This window comes from Dioscorea cayenensis, chromosome 20, assembly GCF_009730915.1.
Source record: "Dioscorea cayenensis subsp. rotundata cultivar TDr96_F1 chromosome 20, TDr96_F1_v2_PseudoChromosome.rev07_lg8_w22 25.fasta, whole genome shotgun sequence".
In the NCBI taxonomy this organism is placed as follows: Eukaryota; Viridiplantae; Streptophyta; class Magnoliopsida; order Dioscoreales; family Dioscoreaceae; genus Dioscorea; species Dioscorea cayenensis.
The window spans coordinates 29653955-29664482 of NC_052490.1; the positions used below are offsets into that span (position 1 = coordinate 29653955).

The 10528-nt window shown below is 36.9% G+C and overlaps 1 protein-coding gene across 1 annotated transcript; it reads right to left on the bottom strand.

Annotated features, from left to right (window-relative positions):
• Positions 1-585: 585 nt before the first annotated feature.
• LOC120251169 (auxilin-like protein 1) lies at positions 586-8862 on the bottom strand. Its single transcript, XM_039259706.1, has 8 exons — positions 8142-8862; positions 2545-6361; positions 2389-2455; positions 2210-2280; positions 2050-2115; positions 1874-1963; positions 880-1056; positions 586-716 (listed from the first exon to the last, which is right to left on the bottom strand). Exons 1-8 carry the CDS (start codon positions 8522-8524, stop codon positions 681-683), a joined length of 4707 nt encoding a protein of 1568 aa, XP_039115640.1. The 5' UTR covers positions 8525-8862; the 3' UTR covers positions 586-680.
• Between the last annotated feature and the right edge of the window lie 1666 nt (positions 8863-10528).

A 10528-nucleotide genomic window follows, 5' to 3' on the forward strand; every position in this document is an offset into this window, starting at 1 on the left:
AGATAACTATTTTTATATTATTTTATTTTATTTTTCAATAATGTGACAAACCTCTACACACCCACACTATTTTTATTAAATGTCAGATAATAATAATCTAGTTCATTCAACCTCTACTGCTCTAAGTTGTGCAATTATATATTTTATTATTCAATTTATTAGTACTCTCTGTCTTCATTTTTCCCCGGTACTCCTCAGACAAGATTATAATCTCCTATTTATTTCATAATTTTTTAAAACAAAAATTAATGTTAATGCATTTATAAACAAACATTTATTCCAAATTCAGCCAATTTTGACTTAACTAATACTAATTAAATACTATTATTTTACCAAATCAAATTTTATAAATAAATAAATAAATAATCCCATTTTAAGTAGGAACATGACTAAGCATCACCTGCTCAGTTCTATTTTCTACTATGAAGAAAAACTCAATAATTGAAATTAGGGTAATTTTCTCTACAAATTCAAACCAAACAAGATCTTCCTTGTCATTTTAGACCTTTTCTTCTTTGTTTGTTGGGCAACTGATAATGAAGAACATTTGAGGTAATGCATGAAACATAAAGAAAGAATGTTTAATTTAGCAAAAGTCTGAACTTACTAAATTGAATAAATATAATGCATCTAGCTTTACAACGACTATCTTCCTAACATTGTTACATATAGATTCCGGCTTATCGCTCTTCGGAGTTGAACTTGTTCCATGCTTCCTGCACCACAAGAAATGGAAGGGTAACCGATAATTTCCTCCAACACATGTCCAAGGTATATTAAAGTTTCGAGCAACAATAATCATAAGCTTGCACTTTGTCAAGTTGAGTGCGAAAATAGAAAAATCAGCAGACAAGGGCCGGTGTCAAGAAAGTCACACACCTTAAGTAGATCAAAGACTTTTTCACAAACGTACTTCTGTTGAATGCTAGCTCCCCTTTGCTGTAACTTGTCCGGATGAACGCAAAGAGTAGCCCTCCGGTATGCTTTCTTGGCAGCTGCAGCAGTTATAACCTCGGTCAAGGGAATTGGCTGCCAACCACTATCAGGACCAAGGATCTGTGCAACAAATAGAGAATAAGTAAAATAAAAGGTAACAGAAAACACATTCATTTTATCAGAAGAAGGTAACGAGGTGGCGATTAAACAATAAAATTTAAGCTAATAAATTGATGGTTCTTCAAGAAGCACTGGATAAACAAGGAGCATTTCCTCTCCAGATTATCATACACAGGGAGCCTTCCATCTCATTAACAGAATAAATATCACAGGGACTGAGGAAAAGATTAAGCATTTAAGCATATAAATAAGATGAAATCCATCTGCAGTTTAACATATCTTCTCAAATGGAAGTCAAGCATACAACTTGTTAAATTTGGAGCCGATTGACATATGCTAATTTTGAGCTTTCTCGCACAAGCTACTACATACATGATAAATCTAACAAGAGCAATTATTGAATAGGAAAGAGTCATGGAAAAAGTCAAAATCTTTATAAGAGAGGAAGCCTCCAAATGTGATACCAATTACCAGAGTGTATTGTAGCTTTATTTATTCTGGCTATGCATTGAAGCTGGACCCTTAAATTCATTGCTATTTTAATCAGGAATGTTAAAGGCAAGGATATTTGATTTGTCAATGCATGAGATCAGATAAACTAATCATTCAATGGTTCGTAATTTTGACAAAATACTAAAGCATTATAATTTGAGGGAAAAGGAAAACAAACTTGTATCAGACTAACATGGACAGTACATGTAGCATAGATCAAATACCAATAATAGAACCACTAATTTAATGCATTTGGTTCTAAGATGAATATATGATTTCATACAAATAATTTAAAAAACCACAGAGAACAGGAAGGGGTGCCTACATATTGCAGGGTCGACAACAATGCTCGCAAATTCCCTTCCTTTCCATTTGACCACCTTTTGACATCAGCATCAAGAGATTCGGCTAACCTCTGTCAGAAAACAAGGCCAAGGAAAATCAGAACAATCTGACACTGCAGTCCTGCTATAATTAAAATGCCATTAGACCAAAACACACATTTCTCTCTGCTTGTTCTCTTTGAGCGAGAATATCACGCATATTCTTTTCAGCAAGTGCTTTTGCCTGAAGATTACAAGGCAAATTATTGTGAGTTCATCAGGCAATCCAAACAAGAACAAAATGTATGTAAAAATACAAAGACATATCAAGCACATACAGCACGCTCAACTGTACGTTGATGCCTCTCTAGCCTTGCTTTACACCTTAAAGCTGATTCACCAGCAGCTCCTTCAAACAGCCAAAAGGATATAAGAATTGGTTCAAGATGTAAAAAAGATGTCTGACTTTGTCCTAGTAAATGGAAATCTGAAATGGCATCTATGGAGAACATATTACCATGATTAATAGATGCAGAGTATTTTTGGGTAGATCCCACATTTTGAGACTCATTGTGTCGAATATCCTGCATGTCCATACACGAGTTATAAATTAGTTAACACATTCTTAGAGGAGCATCCAGAAGCACACAAAATGATGATAGTCATTACTCACGTGAGAACCAGGCCTTATCCTTATTCCACCGTCTCCCTTATCACTAGACCTAAGATTGTTCAATGCTTCATTGTCTTTCCTTATTTTATCCCTAAAAGAGCCATTAAGTCTCTCAGCTTGTTCTCTGGCTTCTGCAGCAGCCTTTTCTGCAATTGCTCTTTCTACAGCACGCTCTCGAGCTTCAGCAGTAGCCCGCTCGACTGCAGCACGCTCTGCCCTCAACTTAGCTTCTCTAGAAGTTTTTTCAGCCAATGATTTCTCTAATGCTTCAGCTGAAGCTTTCTCTGCTTTCTCTCTGGCCTCAGCCAATGCTCTTTGTCGAGCTTCAGCAGTCACCCTCTCCACAGCAATCCTTTCGGCCCTTTCCCTCGCTTCAGCAAGTGCTCTTTCATGAGCTTCACTAGTAGCTCTTTCAACAGCAAGTCTATCTTTTTCTCTTTCCCTCTCCCTCTCTTTCTCTTCTAACTTCTTTGCCCATTCTTTCTCATGCTCTCTTTCACTCTCTCTCTTTCTGCCTACACTTTTCATACTCTCTGTTTTTTGTGAGTTAATATTTGAATTATCAACTGCACCCATACAATGACTTTCTGAGTCTACCTTAAGCAGACTTGGCAATTTCCCTTTCTTCTCTGATTCTGGCAATCTAACCTGTCGGACAGCTTCCAAGCTTTCATTTACAGGCTGCTGGCCAACCAGAAGATCTGCATTTGCATCGTTGCAATTTCTGTCCAAATTGACAGCTGACACAAGTTCAAAATCTTCTGGATCCTGACAAACCACTTGAGCTTTATTCACACCATTATGGCTCTTCCCCAAATCTGAAGTTGCCTGAACTAGTTTAGGCTTTTCATTCTCCTCCTCTATATTGTCTGCTTCAGCCATCATCTGTGACTCATCAGAATTCTCGGTCATAGATTCCATCATGTGCTCCTCATCATTCTCAAGTTCTTGTAGATTTTCTTTTCCTTTCTTATTCTGATTTTCCAGAGAGACTTTTTTTGCTTCTGCCATTTTCATGGCATTTTCCACATACCCAAGAGGAACCTTTGTTGTTTTACAATCCTCTCTGATTTCGCATTCTTCACCAGGTCCTTTAGCAGCTTTGGACAGTTTGACATTTTCTTCTGATTCATTAGTTTCCCGATCAATGTAGACTGCCTTCTTACTTTCCACAGAACCACATGATTCTTGCATCATGCTCAAAGTGTTAATTCCTTCCGCAACCAGTAGCACATCAGTTTTCGAGTCAATTTCATGAATTTCAGGAGCACATCCCAACTCAGATGACTCATGTCTCTTTTCAAAACTCTCCCAAGGAATATCCGCTTGAGTTGCTGTAAATTTCTTACCTGGCTCTGGCATAAATGAATACTTTAGCACATCAAATTCTTTCCCAGTTTCATTCACAACACTAGTTTTATCAGCAATTTTTTGAACATTTTCACTTTCATGAGGTTCACATGTCGTCTCCTTGATGGCATCTTCTTTTATTTCATCCACAACACCAGGATAGATCTCCTGAGCATCCTCTGATTTCTCATTTTCTTCACCTAGACTAAACACATCTGCTACTTCTTGTACATCAGGATGTTTTTCCTGTACATGAGCTTCTCGAATTGCACTTAGAATTTCTTTTATTTCGTCCTCTCTGCTAGCCATAGTCTCAGCATTCACCTTTATTTTTTCTACTACATGCGGTTCATTAACAGCCCACAATTTTCTTGATTTTTTTAATTCATTCGGTGTTTCAACCACTTTGCAGTCTTGCACATGTTCGTTTTGCACTTTGGTCCCCTTCAATGTCTTCTGAGCACATTCTTGCTCAGACAGTTTTTGAGCAGGTCTACACTTATTGTTATTTATCAGTTCATAATATTGGCTATCTATTTTCCATTCCCCAGTTTTCTCCTCCAGGTCATATTGAGATGAAACTGATTTCTTATCTTGAAGTGTTCGCTCTTTGCCAGCATACATTTCCTTCTCTTCCTGATCAACAGCTGTCTCGGTGGCCTTAGCATGTTTCTGACTCTCTTGCTTTTCCGCTTCCTTTTCTTCCTGGTGAATAATTATCTTGGTTGCCTTAGTGTCTTTCTGCCTCTCCTGCTTATGCATTTCCTTCTCATCCTTGTCAAAAGCCGTCTTGGTCACATTAGTGTGTTTCTGTCTCTCTTGCTTATCCATTTCCTTCTCCCGTTCACAATATCGGTCATCTATTTTCCTCTCCACAGTTTTCTCCTCCAGGTTGTATTGAGATGCTTTTAATTTTTGCCCTGGAAGGGCCTGCTCTTTGCCAGCATGCATTTCATTCTCTTCCAGGTTGATAGCTATCTTGGTTGCATCAGTGTGGCGCTGTCTCTCTTGCTTGTCCATTTCCTTCTCTTTCTGTTCGTAAAATTGGTCCTCTATTTTCCTCTCCTCAGCTTTCTCCTCCAGATCGTGTGGAGATGATTTCAATTTCCTCCCTTGAAGTGCCTGCTTTTTGCCAGCACAAATTTCATTCTGTTCCTGATCAATAGCTATCTCTCTGTCCTGTGTGTGTTTGCGGCTCTCTTGCTTATCTACTTCCTTCTCTTCCTGTTCATAAGTAAGGTTATCAATTTTCTGTTCCACAGTTTTCTCCTCCAGGTTGTATGGGGAGGATTTTGATTTTTCCCCTTGAACTGTCTGCTCTTTGCCAGCACCCGTTTCCTTCTCTGCCTGATCAATAGCTATCTTGGTTGCCTTAGTGTGTTTCTGCCTCTCTTGCTTCAGAAAATCATTCATCTTCTCCTCGTCCTTTGCGAACCTCATTTGGGGTATATCTCCAATGCAGCAGTTCACTTCTTCAGCAGCTTCAACATCCTTTCTTTCCTTGAAATTTATGTTATCATGCTGAGGCAGCTTCTTGCGGCTTTGGAAACCGTCTCGTTTTCTCCCCATCAATTCTTTTGCACTTTTCAATTTAGCTTGGGCTTGTTCCATTGCTTCTTTCATGGCAGCAGCAGAAGCTGCAGCAGCTGAACTTGCATCAACCTCCACATCAAAGAAATTAGAACCGTCTTTCACTGAGCCTTGAACAGCATCAGTTTTAGAAAAAGAACTACTATAATATTTCCAGCTATCACTTGTTTGTCTATATAGACTTCCTCGCTCAGCATCATTGGCACTGGAATAGATCTTGATTTTAGGATGACTCTGCTTATTACTTAGTTTGGGAGGTGGTCTTGAAGGTGGTGGCACTTCCAACGGTTGAGTCCTAAGGCTGATTTCAGATATGGTAACATATGTAGGATCATGAAAGGATATATCCCCACTAGATGTCGTTGAGTGATAGCTAGAAGAACGTGAATGTGATTGCAGATTTGCAGAAACATCTTCTGAGGCTGGAGATTTGGTGCTTAATGATTTCACATCCTTCAGATCAATTATCGAACTACCGGTACTGGCATCATCAGAGGCTGCCATAGAAATTTTCTCCTGTTTCATGTCAGCTATTTTCCCATTAGGATCTGAAGGGTCTGAACTGAGACTCGGATCATTAGCTTTCACTTCTGGAATACTATCGCTTCTCAAATTTGGTGAGCTTGCATCCACCACAGAGTTATAGCCAGGAATGGTATGATGTTTAGTTAACGGTGCACTTTGACCTCCCTCTACGCCTCCCCAGTTTGTATTGTGGTCTGACATGTCGAGCTTCTTTATCCCACCATTTGACTGGTGCAAATCAAAAATGATTTGATCTTCTTCCACAGATGCCACAAATTCATTGTCAGGAGTCTGTGAAGCTAAATTAGAAGCTTCTGATGCCTGCTGTCTATTGCTTGTTTTCTTTGGGACCCTATCAAAAATATAAAAATAAGCAATAAAAAAGAAATGCCCCTACTAGTTGTACTCAAATATTTCCAAAGTCGAAAAAGGCCAAGGAACATTGCATGTTCATATCTGTTTACATCTAAAGTAAATTGATAACAAAAGAAGAAATCAGAAGCCCACATAATGAGCTAGCAGAACCCAAATTTCTAACACCAAATGACTAATATGACAATAATGGAAAACATAAGCAACACCAGAGGCCTGAGTACTAAAACCATTTTTCAGTAGTTTGAAGCAGCATCAGAACGAACTGTTACAAATTTTGATTGCTATAAGAGACCAATGTTTGCGGGATTATATTCATAGTTCCTGAACAAATTCACATTTCATGTATGGCATTGCTAACGACAAATTATTCTCATATTTTGTAAATAGCAAATGGCAAAATCAATTATGTTGAACAGCTAATCAGCGCGCTGAATGGAAACTTCATTCCCTTGACAGTTGGCAGCAATTATTAGGGTAAGACTAATCCTTTCTCAGTTGATTGTATAAATAGTTTTGGCACTTTGTGGGGGAAACTAGTTAAACTGTGGGTATGACAACTAGTATACAAGTTGTTTGCGTCATCACAAGACGATAAACAGCCGTCCTGCCCCAAGTGTCGCTTTCCAACTCAATCCTTAAATAAGTTACAATTATGACGGCGTTTTCAAAAAGCAAGTTAGTACCTTTTCAGTCCATTAACCTTCACGTGGAACACCCTCCAAATTTAATATCTAGAATAAACAGCCTCTAAAACATTTCCTGTGATTTTTCTCACTCCACAACCATGCACAAGACCCGGCATTACTGGCACACCCAATCAGAAAAATGAACATGGAACATTATCATAGGATGAAGAGTTCATATCACTATTCTATCTGTTCTATTCAAAATACCATATTAGCTCAATATGTACGACTGACAATTCTTTGAAAACTTCTTTCACCAAGGGCAGGACACAGCTCATCTCAAACAGCAACATCCATATACAAAAAGAATGGCTTTAAGTTTCATCTTATTAAATAAGGCAAGCAAATTAATTCAATCCTAGTAACAAATGCATTAGACATTCAATGGTTCATATTCACAAGCTAAATTTCTCATTAGCAATAGCAATCCTACTGCTCCAGCAAACTAATTCTGGTAAATTTTTCTCCTTATTCAATTGGTAAAAGGCTAAGAGCTGGTGCAGCAAAATTCAATATCACAAACCCATCACCACTAACTGCCATACAGTAAGTAACCCTCACTTGATGCATGACAATCATAACATAGTTACATAAGTACTATCCTTTCAGCATGGCAGAAGTTCTTAACCAGACAAATGAGAAAAATACTTTCCATATGAACCATCCATTGAAAAAAAAAATTGTCCTTTGATTCAATAAAGCAGATACCATTCTTCATCAATAAGCTGCAGTGATATAATATCCGCAACAAAAACGAGGATTAAAAACCAAACAAACGACTTTACTCACTAAAGCATGTTCAGTAGCCAGTCCCTTTCAACATTCCACAACTTAACCAGAAAATACGCAGGTGACTTGGCTCTATCACGATAACAAACTAAAATCACCCAACAAACAATAACCAAAATCAATCAAACTTCGAACAAATGGGGAAAAATCTCTTTTTTCCCCTCAATGATTAACTTCTATTACAAGCAAGTATCAGCATGAATCCACTTTCTAGCTCAAATGAACTAAATTTCAGACAAAATAAATAATTTTGAAATTTAAGAATCAGTGAAACAAACTCACCTCCCATTCGAATCCTCCGGCGGGGTCTTCCCCGCAATCAACTCCTCATAAGAAACTCCAAAATCCGAACCGCTAAAACCCCCAAAGATCTCCCGGTAGTCAAATCCTGGAGCTCGAGGGTCCACCCCAGTATCCACATCATCAAATCCCACCGGAAGCTCAAGGAAAGGGATGGAACACGATGCAGCGAAGTCACCAAAGATCTCTACATATTCATCCCCCCTCGTTGCTTTGGCAGGCCCCGAAAACCTAGGCAGACCCCCAAACACATCATCGTAGTCCACCTTCATCCCGCCAGCCCCCCCGGCGACGCCCGAGGCCCCCTTCCGAGAGTGCCGCGTCCGAGGCCGGCCGGCAGGTAGCGCAGCTTGCGGGTCCTCCATTGCAGAGCAAGCGCGCGAGCTCGAGCACTAGGGTTAGGGCTTTTCTCTCTCTAAAGCTCCGACCTTTTCTAGAGAGAGAGAGAAAAAGAAAGAAGAAGACCGAAACGCGAGAGAGAGAAGACAGAGCTCGGGGGAGAAAACCGAGTCTGAGAGCAGAGTAGCGACAAGGTAACCAGATCAGCTGTTTTGTTACAAACATAGAAAAAGGTGTTTGGTTGACGTGGCGTTCTTTTATTGGTTTCTTGGCTTTTTAAGTAGGGAGACACGTAATAAGGTCTGGTTTAATGGTGTTTGGGGAACGTGGAGAGGGGTGTTTTCGGGATTTCACGTGGGGATTTCAGAAAATAAGGAAAGTTTGGGAATGGAATCGCTGAGTAAATATTGACAAGGATTGAAAAGATCAGACGGTGGGCCCGGTCAGAATGACCGCGGGAGCATTGTTTGTTTTTGTGAATGCAATGACCGTTTTACCCCTATAGGTCTTTTTTTTGGATTTCAAAATGATGTCAGATTTGTGATGTTTGTTTCCTCTTTTGCCCTTGCTTCCTAACAAAGAAGCAATGCAAAATAAGGAAATTAGCATGTACTCTAATAATTATGATCTAGAAAAATTGGGTGATTGTATTTGTATATTTTATATTATTTTATTTTAGAAATAAAATTTAGTGAAATAACCATTATTAGGGAAAAAATAATTAACTAATTAGGAGAAGTTTAATAAGTAGAAGCATATAGTTTTATAATTCTAATATGATAAAAACATATTTTTTAAGCATTAATAATTTAAATAGTTGGTTTTTTTTTGTTATAAAATAGTTGGTAATTTTCTTTGTTTTAACCATAGGAAGAAAAATGATTTTAAACTCCACCAACTAAGGTTAATATTGCCTGACTTAGGATTTTACTAATTCAAACATCTTTTTGGTTAAAATTAACAAATAACACTTAAAATAAGGTTTTCTATTTAACTATTTCTTTAAATAACCCAAAATTTAATTCCAAGCTAATATTGAGGTCATGAAATCTACTAAAACAAAATCATATCATCTTTAGAAAAGAGGGTCTGAAGCCCTTTATCTTTGTCAGCAGACCCCCAATCTTTAAGAGCTAATTAAAAAGAAATAAAATTAATAAATTAATAAAAGTTGAGCCTTAAATTTTTTTTTATTAATTCACAAGCTATACGAAAATGACAATTGATCGATTTTTTTTATATAAAAATAAATGATAAGTGCTTGTATTTAAGAAAAGTTAGTGAAATACACAAATATGAATCAAGCTCAACAAAAACATGTGTATCACATTGCGTGAATCTTGAGATTCAATTTCAGATTCTCCCTAAAATAAAAATTTTATAGAAGAGATCATGTACCATTAGGGCAGAAGAGGTTAGTCAATTGACTATTTTTTATTAAAATATATTTTTAAATTTAAAATTTATATAAATAATAATGATTTGCGAGAAGGGAAGATTTATATGTGTAATTATCTCTTTTAGGGATGAACACATGAAAAATAAAATAAACAAATAAAAAAGTTAATTAACCAAATCATTAGATAGAACCATTTAATGAAGCAAAGAAAGCTAGCAAATTAAAAGGGGCATGTGCACCATTATTGAAGGTAGCTTCTTCTATTAATTAATTTCTTCATAAATTTAATACTCCCTATAGTTCTATTTATATGCCCACTCTAGTTAATTCATATTATTTATGAAAATTTATTAAAATTAGTTGATAGCCTTAAATTTATAAAAAAATATATATAACAATTTTTCAAAGTTGCCCTTATTTAAAAGTCCATTAAATTTGTATTGGAAAATATGAACGATCATCTTAATTTTGGCTTTAATTATTTAAAAATATTTTTTTTAGATATATGTGTGTCTAGCTAAAAGCAGCTAGCAATTAGAAGGAACTTGAAATTTTCAATATTTAATGTTGTTATGCATACCCAAGTTTATTAGTTGTTAAAATCATTTAATTAAAAAATAGTATAACTATA